This window comes from Alosa alosa, chromosome 14 (assembly GCF_017589495.1).
Source record: "Alosa alosa isolate M-15738 ecotype Scorff River chromosome 14, AALO_Geno_1.1, whole genome shotgun sequence".
NCBI lineage: Eukaryota > Metazoa > Chordata > Actinopteri > Clupeiformes > Clupeidae > Alosa > Alosa alosa.
This window is the reverse complement of record NC_063202.1, coordinates 11748971-11763182: the sequence shown is the minus strand read 5'-3', so window position 1 is coordinate 11763182 and position 14212 is coordinate 11748971. Positions and strand designations below refer to the sequence as shown.

At 43.6% G+C, this 14212-nt stretch overlaps 1 protein-coding gene across 1 annotated transcript in view; it reads right to left on the bottom strand.

Annotated features, from left to right (window-relative positions):
• Positions 1 to 14212, bottom strand: part of furina (furin (paired basic amino acid cleaving enzyme) a) — a 123177-nt gene that overhangs the window by 57972 nt on the left and 50993 nt on the right. Inside the window, 1 exon segment of the mRNA XM_048262181.1 lies at positions 11724 to 11822. Coding sequence (XP_048118138.1) covers positions 11724 to 11822 — 99 coding nt within the window.

Sequence of the window (14212 nt, the reverse complement as noted above, 5' to 3'; positions counted from 1 at the left end):
TCCAGCGGTCCCCTTCAATTAGACTATCTGCCTCCAACAACCTTATCTGGGGGGCAATTTCCTAGCCTAGTGGTTCCCAGACCATCTCAGCTTGGTTTTTAGCTGGGATTGTTAGGCGGTAGCCAGGACATACTCACTGGCCTGTTGGAACCAATTTTTGGCTCTGCCAATCAGTGAGAGGTTGGGCTGGGTTTAGGTGATGAAAGAAGAGTAACATATTATTTTCCGATAAAAACTATGTGGCTGCTGTCAAGGAAGGGAGAAAAGACACAGTGTTTGGATGGAAAACTTTATAACTGTCTATAATTTTTATTCACATTTATTATTAACTGTCTCTGCTGGTGTTGCATTGCTGTGAAGTCAACTTTTTTTACACAAACTACAAAGTGTTTCAATCATTTAATATAATTCAAATTACAACCATTTATCTACAACTGACATCCAATCCAATCCAAAGTATTTTGAGTGCAGTGAGTGCTGGGAATGTTGTCTGGCGGTGTGTGTGCAGGCTAGCAGTTTCCACATCACCACTAATAATCATCCAACAGCTACTCAAGTCCTCACTTGTCAGACTCACATCTGGTAGTGGTCTGTCAGGTCAAGTGCTGCTCAATGACATATGATTGACTTCTAACTTCTTAAGATAGAAGCAGCCTAGTTAGTGTGTATACCATGCAGTAATTGGCTTAAATTCGACCTGAACACCACCTCGGTGTGCAAGAGAGGGCAACAAAGACTCTCTGCACTTAGGAAACTGGCTAAGTTTCAGGTGGACAAAACATTGACGCCATTGTTTTACAAAGCTTTTATTGAGTCAATCCTCACATTCTCCATTATCTGCTGGTATGGAAATGTCACCATCAGAGACAAAAATGCACTTTCCAAGATTGTAAATATGGCCAGTAAGATAGTGGGAGTGAAGTTTGTTAGTCTCACCGAATATTTTAATAAGCAGGTGTTCAACAAAGCGATACAAATATATCAAGACACAGGCCATTAGAGTATACGTGCTATTCTGAATATGTGTTGCTGCCATCTGGCTTGCGTTTTAAAACTCCTATTGCTTTTAAACAGAGGTACAAAAATTCCTTCATCCCTTTTTCTATCCAAGTACTGAATGCACACAAAAACAGGAAAAATAGATTTGTCCATTTAGTTTAGTTTATTTAATGAAGTTTTTATCTTGGTTTTACTGACTTTTTAGGCATTGTCAGACCTATTTATCACAACTAAATTATTATTTTGTTAACATAAAAAAATGTGACCCTGTCTGCAATCAAATTGCCCATTTGGGACAAAGAAATAAATTGAACTTGACCTTGAACTTAATTGATACCAAGGCTCCAAAGCCCTCTGTGCAGGAGGACTGACTGATAAAAAAAGGTCAGTGGTGTTTAGCAGACACTTTTATCAATGCATTACAGACTTGCAGTGGTGAGTTTGGGGATCTGACTGTCAGGCGGCGACATCACCCTTGTTGAACTACCCCTTCAAAGGACAGGAGAGAAGCTCCTCTCCACAATTCTGCACCCAAGGCCCAAAGGGAGAAGAATTCATTATAGTCCGGCAGCCATGGGGTCAGACCTGGTTTTGTCGGTAAAATTTTTTTTTTTGCAGAATCTTGTAGACTAGGGGTAGCTCTTTAAGATTTAGGAGGGTGCCCAGTGATATCCCTTGAGCAATTTCATATATTAACCCTTTCTTGTTCAATGTGCTGAATATAAGGCGTGACTCTTCAGGTGAATAGGGTAAAATAAATTAACTAGCAGATATCACTATGAAACTTCCCCAGTTGATAACTCACATTAATATGAAAAAAAAAATGTATTACAAGTTTTCTGTAATTTAATGTTTAAATATGAAAAAAGCCCAATGTGCCAAAATTAAGAAAAACAAAATAGAAAATACCTCTAATTTCAAGGTGAGTAGGCCTACTCATATCAACTCAAATAAAATTGACTAAAATGCAGTGTTCTGTGTGATAGTTATTCAGACAGTACTTCATGTGTTCAAATTTGGACAATTTAACCCTTTTCTATACTAATTAATGCATTTCTGTATTTCAGAAAACACCAGTAATAGTCCGGGAGTCATGGGGTCAGACCTGGTTTTGTCAGTTATTTATGTATTTATTTATTTATATAAATGTATTTATTTATTTACCACCATGCAAAATTTGAGCCTCCTACATGGTTTAGTTCTTGCGCTGTGGGCTTGTGAACTTTGACAAAAAAAAGAGGCTGGACAAAATAGACACCCCCCTCCCCCTGTAAAACTGGCTGTATCTTGGAAAGTATTGATCTTACATAAGAGTAATTTTACAGTGTGTCTCCTGGGTAACATAGGTACACCTGGTAATTTTTCAGAATTTTTTGAGACCTAAGTGCGTGGGCCCTGGTTGAACTGACGTGGAATGACCCTATTTAATTAGATCATGCCTAATTTGCATATTTAAACATTCAATTACAGAAAACTTGTAATACATTTTTTTTCATATTAATGTAAGTAATAAACTGGGGAAGTTTCATAGTGATATCTGCTAGTTATTTTTTTTACCCTATTCACCTGTAGTGCCTCGCCTTATTCAACACATTGGACAAGAAAGGCTTAATATATATATCGGATATCACCGAGCATCCTCTCTAATCTTATTGAGTTACCCCTTGGCAACAAGAAACGGCAAAAAAAAAAACTTTAACCCACAAAACCAGGTTCACCTACATTATGGCATTTGGTTGCCGGACTATTACCTCTTGGTTCACACCAAAGTGATCCCAGTGCCTATGGACCTCAGACAGAGTTTACTTGCTAATGAAATTAGAGCACATTAATTAAAACTAAATATCCACACTGCTGTCCATTTCCTGTGCTTCAGTTTCAGGAAAAGCTTTAATCGTCGCCCGGGAAACCAGCCCACGCTGTAATAAATAAGTCTAGGTTTAATAACAGCAGACAAAACAACAGGACAGATAGGATCCTTGGGAGGGCAACATCCATCTTGATTAGGGCTGAACTTGCACTAACCTCTCCGTCCGACCAAGGCCAGATAAGACTGGAGCCTTTAATGAAGCTGGAATCCAATCTGAGGGCAAGGCGCCACTTTCAATCAAAGCACAGAAACCCCAATCCCCCCTTATTACTTTATCCACCCAACCTGTGTGTGCTTTTGTGTATATGTGCCTTTGCACCAAAATGTGTGTGTGTGTGTGTGTGTGTGTGTACAGTCATTGTCAGTTTGTGTGTCTCCATTTTATGTATGTGTCTGTAGTGACAGTCTCTATTTATGAGAGTGAGTGTGTGTACAAACAGTGTCTAGCTGTGAGTGTCTCTTGTTGTGTGTGAGAGTGTGTTTTTGTGGCTGGCTTTCTGCTCATATTTTTGCTCCACACTCCCAGGACTCATCTACAACAATCAAGGCTACGAAGGCAGTCAGCACAAACCCCAGACACGCACGCACGCACGCACGCACGCACGCACACACAACAGGAGTTGGGAAAGCAGAGACTTTGATATTGCACAGGCCACAGTCAAGCAGGGATAAGTCTGTGACAAATCTCTGTCTCTGTGCCCCTCTGCTGTCTCCAGCAAGAAAATAGAAAAACAGAAAATGTGCACGGGGTTGACGTGATGTGAGGAGGATGTGGAATTGTACACTGTGTGTTTGTGTGTGATAAGTGTGTGTTATCAAATAATACAAATGGCAGTGTCTAACTTGCAGACCATTTCTGTTTATGACCAGAATAGGTATACATTATGACCAGAATAGGTTTACATCTAGTGGCCTTGCAAACCCATCACAGTGTACATGGATACCTCTCTCCTCAGTTGCAAAAATATATATCACTATCTGAGGTGTGTAGACCCAATGAGAGTATAAAATGAGACCCAATTAGAGTATAAGATGAGTGTTATTTAAAAAACAGGTGAGATGATACAGCTCTGTCTGGGTTAATGGTCTAATGTGTGAGTTCTCCCTTGGTGGGGTAGTATCTACCATCTGAAGAGGAGCAGATTCAGCAAACACTAAATCCAAGAAGGAAATAGGACGTTACAAACTGCCTCTGGCCAAAGAGTCCTGAATTAACCCTTAAAGGTGTAGGTTTTTGAACATTCTAAGTTCCGCAACAATTGAAGGTTCTAAAATTCTATGTTGAATTCAATGAACCCAGATATTCTTTAGAATGTTCATTTCTCAACATTCCCGTCACACCAGTGTGACGGTACTCCTTTAAGGGTTTTTAAACAAGAGCCCGCTGGACTGCTTAGGGAACTCGTCCTAATGAATTGTGAGATGCTCTTGAGTGTAGTTTATCCTCGCTCCTCGTTTGTGGCCATGTCTATTAGGCTCAGAGGAGTGTTCTCACACTCTAGACAACATCTACGAAATCGGCCTTTCTTGGCCAGCTTCTTTTTTTCCACAGACACACAGATTCATCTCAACGATTGGCTCTGCTTCACAAGATTCACAATATCAACCTTATTCGTCAACATAAACCTGCACATATTCACCTTGCATTTATCTTCTGCACAATCCTGAAATGGTGAATGAAATCACCTATTGGCTTGGGACCAATGTGACGGATCACTATATGAGGCTGAGTGGATGACGGATTTAACTACCTACAAATGTGGTCAACTGGAAGATGGACAGTGGCGGGCTGCAGATGGGTCACATGTCCCTGTTCTTGCACACAGAACTGGCACCGAAAAGTCTAAACCCAGCTTTCTTCCATACAGTAAAGCCAAGCTAGTCAGTTTCAGTTTTCCACTTTTTAAGATAGTCTGAAACTGTTTATCAATTTACCACTAGAAGATCCTCCTCCCTGGCAAGGAACTCTGGGAGGGGAAAGAGTTAAGCAACAGGAAGCTCTGCAGGCAGGCCAAGCCCCGCTGGTCCCCCATCAGGCCTAGCGGCACGTATTTACTTGGAGGGTGAATGGCTTGGGAGAGGAAGCAAAGCAGAGAAGCTGTGCCCTGCCAAGGCTCACCACTCTCTTGCTACTGAAGCACAACACGCTCCCATGGCTGCTTATAAACCAAAATGATTTATGAATTGACATTTAAAACACCCACTTTTGCCAACTGTGGTGTCTGGTCTCTTCGTTACGTTAAGCAGAGTCATAACAACCACCTGTGTCCCCTCTTCTCATGCCCATTTCTCCTGATCTCCACCCAACCCCCACCCACCCCACAACCGACAGACAAAACCCAGAATCAACAGCGCTCCAGCTGGAACACAACTCTTCTGGGCCCCCCAAAAAAATGCTGAAATCAAGTCAAATCAAAAACCGGACTTTTGGACAAGACTCGCCAAAGGGAATCCAATCAAACAAACCACAGGCAGCCTGCAGTCAGAACGGAGCACAGACTGCTGCGGTGGTGGAGCAGCTCCTCAGATCCAGGCGTGCAGTGTGTACTACCCGCTTCCTGAATATCTAATCCCAGAAAAAACTGGGCTGGGAGTTACAGTAGAGGAAGCAGTGGTGGGAGATGGAGCTGAAATCTGGTCTGGTCTGGAGAAGACACAGCCCTCAATGGACGTGTGTGAAGTTGGGTCCTCTTTAGTAGTGCGTGCACACACACACACACACACACACAGTCACTATTCAAGTGATGCCTGAGCATGCACGTGTTTGCGTGTGTGTGTGTCTGTGTGCGTGTGTCTGTGTGCGTCTGTGTGTGTCTCTGTAAGCATGCCCGTGATGTGACGTTGCTGAAGCACTATGCATGTGTCCACTTTCTCTAGTGGCATGGTATCGCCAGCCACCACAGCCCAGAGCAGCCCAGCCCAGGAGAGCGCAGCAGACTCCAGACTCCAGCCTGCCTGTAGGCCGTGCCAGCAGGGCTGTGTTCCAAACACAGTGGACTTCACAGGAGCCCAGGTACTGCGGCTCCTCTTATCACTGATGGCATGATGAGTAGACTTCAGAGGGACGGAGGGAGGGAGGGAGGAGGCTGGCCCTGCTGTTGGAACAAGGCCCCTCTCCTCTCTCTGCCAGCCCTCTGAGACGGGGCAAACTCTCAGAAATCTGCTAACAGCAACTACTCATCGCTCACCAACACGAGAGAATTGCATGTTTGTGTGTTTGTGTGTGTGTGTGTGTGTGTGTGTGTGTGTGTGTGTGTGTGTGTGTGCGTCTATATGTGTGACAGAGAGCATAAGCATGTGAATCAATGTGAGTGTGTGAGTGTGTGTATGTGTCTGTATGTATGTGTGACAGAGAGCATGAGCATGTGAATCAATGTGAGTGTGTGTGTGTGTGTGTGTGTGTGTGTGTGTGCGCTGGAGCTGGTCGTCTGTTAGAGCCGTGAGTATGTGGCATGTGAAGAGGCCCTCTCTTACAGAAGTGAGTAATGGACCGTGCTCAACCAGCCAACAGGCTTCCATTAGGCTCTTAAACTGGGGGGATGTCACACACACACAGAGCTCCTCTGATCTAGGCAACGATGAGTGACAAATTCTTGAGCTCTTCCTAAATGTGTGTGTGTGAGTGGGCGCACAAGTGTGTTGTAATTGTGTGTGCATGTTTGTATGTTGTCGAGAGGCTGATTCCGAGGACCTGCAGCCCCACTTCAAAGAGCCAGCCTTTCAGACCCATGACAGCCAGTCAGACAGAAGAGCTCCTTTCTTCCTTTGTTGAAAGGAACCACAAAACAGGGCAGGGCAGACATGGACCACTGCAGTGTTTCCCCCAGAATGTTTTTGAAAGCGTAGTGGGCATATGAGCATGGAAGTGTAGTGGGCATATGACCATGGCTAGGCTAATGTGCCACAGTGATGCTAGGGACACACAAAATATGACTTTGGTATGAAAATATATAAGAAGCATTTAATCACAGTCATTTCACCTACAGTATGCCTACCAATGGTGGACAGAAAACACAATAGGCCTGTCCTCCATGGCACAGCAACAACAAAACTAAACTGAGAGAGAAAACAGATGAATAGCTAGAAGATGAAAAAACGCTGGTGACTGGAGCGGGGTTAGTGAAGCAAACGTATGCATAGTTTGATTGAAGTTTGTTTGTCACGGACTTAAGCAGCAAGTCCACAACTGAAGTCAGTTTGTTGCAGTTGAAGTGAAGGCTGTTGGCCCTGACATTCCTGTCTGATGACTGATGATTTGACCGCGGTCTGGAGCTGAGGCAGGAAAGGCTAACATTTTAACAATAACATTTTTCAAAAAATATTTACAAATTTCACACGGACAATATGCAAATATAATACTGAAATACAAATGAGATTTATCAACTGAGACATCTGTCCACAGTTGGTTTACTTTTCCCCAATTAGTGCAGTGAAGTGCAGAGATACACTACACACCACCGCACAAGTTTCAACGCTCTACAAAGTCTAACGTTATGCCACTTTCATCGGTTATGTAAGCTCTACATAGATTCAACGGAGAACCATTTGTGCGAGGCTATAAGGCTGAATAGATTCAACACAGATATCAAAAGGTTTATCTGCATCCAAAGATCTTGCAAGGTTTATGTTTTTGTGTAGCGATGTGACAATGGCACACTCTTTGATTTCCCCCAAATCCAAGCCAAGCTAATTCGTTTGGCTATCTTTGCACGTCTGGTTGTTTTGATACTTGGTTTGGAACGTTGATGAAGCATGATTACGTCAAAAGCATGATAACGTCAATCAAACGACAATCTCATGCGAGCTGCCTAAGTTTACTTTTACGTAACCAGATTGTAATGAAGGATGTGAATAGTTACTTGACTTGGATATCATGGGGGTTTTAATATTTTGTATTTAATGTATGTATATGTTAATGTAATGTACTGGTCAATTGTAAGATACTCAGGCGAGCCTTATTTCAATTTTAGGTGACCCCACATGGGTTGGGAAACAATGCTTCAATGCTTTTAGGGAAAACGCTGCACTGCCATCAAAAAATATGTGTGTGTGTGTGTGTGTGTGTGTGTGTGTGTGTGTGTGTGTGTGTGTTTGTTTGAGTGTATAAGAAGACCTTGAAGATGGACAACAGAGCCAGACTGACTTGGCCACTGCACCATGACCAGAACTACTTAAACTTTTTTTAAACCTTAACAAAAAAAGGTCAATGGGAAAGGGTTTCACTCCTGAGAGCATTCCTTCACCGCATCATGTCCCATCTGAGCGAGGGATCAGTGACACAGGTTTGCGTGAGGACGCTTCCGCTGCATTTCTCCTCTAAAAGGTGGAGGAGGATAGAGAGGGTGGAGGGGTGGTGGTGGTGGTGCTAAAGAGAGAAGAAAGATAGGGGCATAGAAAGGGTGGAGGGAGGGAGGGGAGGGTAATGTTGCTAAAGGGAGAAGGAGGCACATAAAAGAAAAGGGATGTTGTGAGACGTCAGTGCCATCTATTAAAACAGCAAGACGAATGGCCCCTGTGGACTCAGGGTCATGCGCACACACACACACACACACACACCTCAGCACTCTTAGGGGGGTAGAGCTGCAGTTCCCTGCGGCTCTGTGAGTAATGGGGTCTCCATGGAGCAGAGGCTCCGTCTCTGGGCCCCTTCAGGAGGGGACACTGACTTTGCATACGCCTGGGCACATGCACAGGCGCACACACACACACACACACACCTTATATACGCACATACACACACACATACACACTTTATATACACACACACTTTACATACACACTTTACATACATCTCTATGCAAGTCACCACTCTCGTTAGTGCACACACACAAACGCGCACAAACACACACACACAGCTTCTCAGGGTGACCCTTCCGTCAGGCTGGACACTGCACTAATTTACCAGCTGGACGACCAGGAGGACGAAGAAACGCAAGAGAGAGGGAAGAGAAAGAGCATTTCTCCTTTCTTCTGCTGAACACACTGGAATCAGTGACTTAGAAAAAGCACAGAGAAAAAAGAAACGTTGGGGAGCAAGGGGTTGGGTTGAGGTGTGTGTGTGTGTGTGTGTGTGTGTGTGTGTGTGTGTGTGTGTGTGTGTGTGTGGCAGGGAGCTATTCTGGCATGACACAATATATGGGTATCTGCTTTTAAAAAAGAAAGGAAAAGAAAAGGGAAATGACATCCAGAATAATGGCCCCTGCTGCAGCGTGAGAGGAATGCGGAGCGCTTGGCATTCAAATGCATGCTGGGACGCACACATACACACACACAGCTTGGCGTTCAAATGCATGCTGGGACGCACACATACATACACACACACACAGCTTGGCGTTCAAATGCATGCTGGGACGCACACATACACACACACAGCTTGGCGTTCAAATGCATGCTGGGACGCAGGACAGGGAGGCAGTGAACAGAACGCAGCAGGAAGGGGAAATATGACAAATGATGCATCACTGACACACACAGGCCCTATCCAGATGTAAAGGCACTGTATAGTGGGAGTAGTGTTGTCACGATACCAAAATTATGACTTTGATACGATACCTGCCATAAGTATCACGATGCTCGATACTGAAACGATACTACGGCGAAATCCTAAGATATCTGGAAAAGAAAGGACTCATACCTCCTCCAAGTGTATTGAGTCATTTGTGTTGAATTCGGTGCACTTTTGTAGTGTGCAGGTCAATTCTGGGTTTTAAACTTCTTACATAATTATTATTTTTATAGTCAGTAAAATAGTAGGCCTACTTTGTGTGATTAAGTCCTTTATTTTTTGTTATAGTTCATTTACATTGTGTTGTGTTTTGCCAATAAAGTAGCTTTAAATAGCCAAACTAGGCTAGATCAAGTTCAGTGTTGAAATTACTGCATGCAAATCACTGAATGCTATGCAGAGGGGCCTAATCTTTAGGCCATCTGATGTACAGTTTAGGCTTCCCAAGGCCTTCCCGTGTTCATGGGATTTCTTTGACAGTTGCAAAGGGAAAAATGTGGATAGTCTTCTTTGCGCCCAGTGTACAAGTACGACGTTCCAACCACTCAGGTCTTCGTCAGATAGGCCTACACCATTACCTGTTGCAATATGCAGGGTTCCTACACATTTTCCATTTCAAAATTCCATACTTTTTCCATACTCAAATGTTCAAACTTCTTGGTAGATTTTTCTGACCATATTCTAGACATTGTCAATGGAGTGTTCTACTAAGCATTGTGAATAGCTGTAAAATAATGTCTATTATTAACTTGTTAGCCCACAGAAAACACTTGCCCGTTGTTGGATACATGGGTTGGGGAAGTGCTGAAATGGAAGGTGCACTCACATTTGATACAGCATAGCCTACATATGTTGGAGACTACTGCACTGCTGGCAGAGGCCTCAGAAATCACCGTAAACAGTATTATTTGTTTGCAATAACAGTTTATCAGATAATGCAGTATTCATGTCTTGGTAACTTTTACAAAATCAAAAAAAGTCTACTAGTGTTTTAGCCGAAAATAGCAGAGCTACCAAACAAACCAGTGCACAATGGTGTACAGCATATGCATAGAACAGGGGTTCTCGATTTGTTTTTGGTACCAGGGTCTCCTTGTGGGAGAGATTTTTTTCTGAGGACCCCCATTCAATTGTATCTTGATGTGGACTAACAACTTCAGCTACACAACAGTAGGAATGGTTCATTATGACCTAAGTGAAGTGATTAGAACTGTAGATGCAATAGTCTGGAAACACAAATATTTCTCCATACCCTTGTTTCTTTTTTTCCATACTTATCCAGACCTGGAAATTACTAAAATCAAATTCCATACTTTTCCAGGTTTTCCATACTCCGTAGGAACCCTGCATATGTCTGTGTGCATTCCTACATTAGCCTACGTCTATTTCTTTGATAACATGATTTGCTACCACGTAACAATAAGCCGCTATTATTATTAGGACTCAACACGCTTTGGTGGTATTATATGCTGTGGGCTTTAATTAGCGCATTTCGGGTAGCCTATCCTACATCTGGGCAATACTTATTGAACAAATTGCAGTCTTCATGCCATGACAAATATTACCAGTAGTACTGACCGAACATAAAATAGATTGTTTACAAGTTATGGTAATGTTATTCTGGCGTGAACATTTGCTTTCATCATCGTTAGCACCCTATGATTACAGCTCGTCAAAATGATTACAGCCGTTATGTCGGTCAAAATTCATTGATGAGGGAAGGTTCGCTTTATCCCAGAGAACCATACTTTCGTTTCCCTTAGGCTAGACTAAAACAGAAGAGAAGAACTTGGCACTAACCATGTAGTCGTGTTTTCTATAGCATATTAAGCTAACCTGTCATTCTTTGAACAAAATGTTGGGATATGTCTGCGAGGTGTTTAGCCAAGTTCCATGCGTAGCCTACTGCTTTAAATGACTTTGAAACATATTTCACAAACGGGCCTCTGTTTACCTGATGGCTTGCCTTCACTATTCGCGATGTATCCGAAATAGTTGCAGATTTCACTTCACCTTTTGTTTTATCCACAAGGCCGAGGACGGTCGGCAAAGAACTACTATATGTTGACGTTGGCTGCGCACTCACTCACTTAGAGCTGGCTGCTTGACACGCCCACTTGCCTAGATGCGTGCAAGGAGCAATGAGAGCAGCAGTTCACACAGACATAGAACGTTAATTTTAATAAAGTATCGATTCTAAAAACGTCGGAAATCGTATCGTTTTTTTTACGTGAAGGCATCGTGATACCTTTTTAGTATCGATACACCGTGCAACACTAAGTGGGAGGTAAGGGGAGGATGGCACTAGAGGTTTACAGAGACTGTAGTAGAGAGTAGACACGCCCTTACCTGAGCCTCGCTCTGGAGTCGCACATGGTAACCACGGTGATCGGACAGCGACCTCTTAACCACCCTGCGATGACGGAAGTGGTAAATATCACCAAACACCTGTGCAAGCAAACAAACAAACAAACAAAATGTCAGTGTTGTAAACATGTAAACACAAACATGGCCTGCAGAGCAAGCACACCAACACTGATCCCATCAATGGCATCCACTGGGCGCACGACATGAGGATGAGACACGAAGCAGTGCACAACAAAAGAGAGAGAGAGAGATTTAAAAAAAAAAAACAGGATGATTCCCTTGTACTGGCCATTTAGAAGTGAAATCAATAGCAATCCCACTCTCTGTCATCTCTTGCTCTCTCTCTCTCTCACACACAGAGATCTGTCCTGACTGTCCCCCAATTATCTACTCAGAGCTCACACTATGGCTCCTACACCATCCTTCTGTCTCCTCTCCTGAAGCCACTCTTTTTATGTCTCCCCTCTCCTCTACGCCATCCTTTTCTGTCTCCTCTCCTCTCCTCTCCGGCTTTTCTGTCTCCTCTTTCTGTCTTTCCTCCTCCTCCCTTCTTCTATCCCTCCTTTACCATTCTTCTCTCCTTCCTGCCCTATTTCCCTTGTATTCCTCCTTTACCCCCCCCCCTCCTCAGTCTTGGCTCTGCCCTCAGTAGCCAGAGCAAGAGATAGAGAGATAGAGAGAGACTTTGACTTTTAAGGTTCCTTTATTGACAGTCAAAAAAAGGAAACCAGGTAACATTAAAACCAACCCATAATAAAACCTCCCCCCACCCTCCCCAAACTCACATCCACAAAATATTCAAAAACAAATTACCACAAAAAAAGAAGAAAAACAAAAGAAAAAACAAAAGAAAACAATGTCCCCTCCACCCTGTTCCTCCGGGACAGCCACACAGCCAGCTAAGCCTGTCTGAAAAGACAATTCAGGAGAACCACATGAGCCTTTCTAACCACAGAGTATTTGGGACCAAAAATAAACAAACTCCACGAAAAAAACTCCCCCAATCTCCCACACCACTAAATCAAACAACCCCCTCAATCTAGAGCATTCTACAAACAAATGTGGCAAAGTTTCATTCTCCCCACAGAAAACGCACCCTTCCCCTACCCCTGGCTCTAAGTGTGCTCTGTGTCTGTTCGTAGCTATTGCACCTTGTACAACTCTCCACTGGAGATCACCCGTTCTTTTTTGAATGGGACACTTGTACATAGACCGCCAACTGCCTTTGGGAGAAGAACCCGGCCCCAAAAAAGAGAGTTATCTAATGGCTCTCAGCTTTACGGTGCTCTAAGAAACGACAGCACTGTACCTGTCTCTCTGTTAACGGCCCTCCTTTAAAGCAGGGAAGTCTCTTTTATCTCAGCTCATTTTTATGAGCTACGAGCCTAGTGCTTACACACACACAGGCATATATGCATACACACACACACACAGGCATACACACACACACACACACAGATGGATGTTCCCAGCCCTGGCTCTGACAAAAGGGGAACTAAGACTAATAAAGCAGCTTTTACATCAGCAAAACACTCCAAGGTGGTGGTGAGCATCACTGCAAAGCCATCACTCTTAAAGGAGAACCAAGGTGGTGGTGGGCATCGATGCAAAGCCATCAGTAGGAGAAGCAAGGTGGTGGTGGGCATCACTGCATAGCCATCACTCTTAAAGGAGAAGCAAGGTGGTGGTGGACATCACTGCATAGCCATACCCACTGAAGGGGAAGCAAGGTGGTGGGAAGCATCACTGCATAGCCATTACTCTTAAAGGAGAAGCAGGCTTTCTCAGGGGAGGGAAAGCGGTGCCATTTACTGATTCTTCTGACTAATTCCATAATCACACACACACACACACAGAGATCTGTCCTGACTGTCCCCAGGATTCACCTAGAGCTTCCACACTATGGCTCCTACACCATCCTTCTGTCTCCTCTCCTCATCTCTTTTCTGTCTCCTCTCACTCTCCTCGCTTCTACTCTTTTTCTGTCTCCTCTCCTCTCCTCTCCCTCGCTCTACTCTTTTTTCTGTCTCCTCTCCTCGGCTCTACTCTTTTCTGTCTCCTCTCCTCCCCTTCTTCTATCCCTCCTTTACCATTCTTCTCTCCTTCCCTGCCCTATTTCCCTTGTATTCCTCCTTTACCCCCCCCCCCTCCTCAGTCTTGGCTCTGCCCTCAGTAGCCAGAGCAAGAGATAGAGATAGAGAGATAGAGAGACTTTGACTTTTAAGGTTCCTTTATTGACAGTCAAAAAAAGGAAACCAGGTAACATTAAAACCAACCCATAATAAAACCTCCCCCCACCCTCCCCAAACTCACATCCACAAAATATTCAAAAACAAATTACCACAAAAAAGAAAAAACAAAAGAAAAAACAAAAGAAAACAAAAAACAAAGAAAACAAGCCTGTCCCTCCACCCTGTTCCTCGGGACAGCCCACAGCCAGCTAAGCCTGTCTGAAAAGACAATTCAGGAGA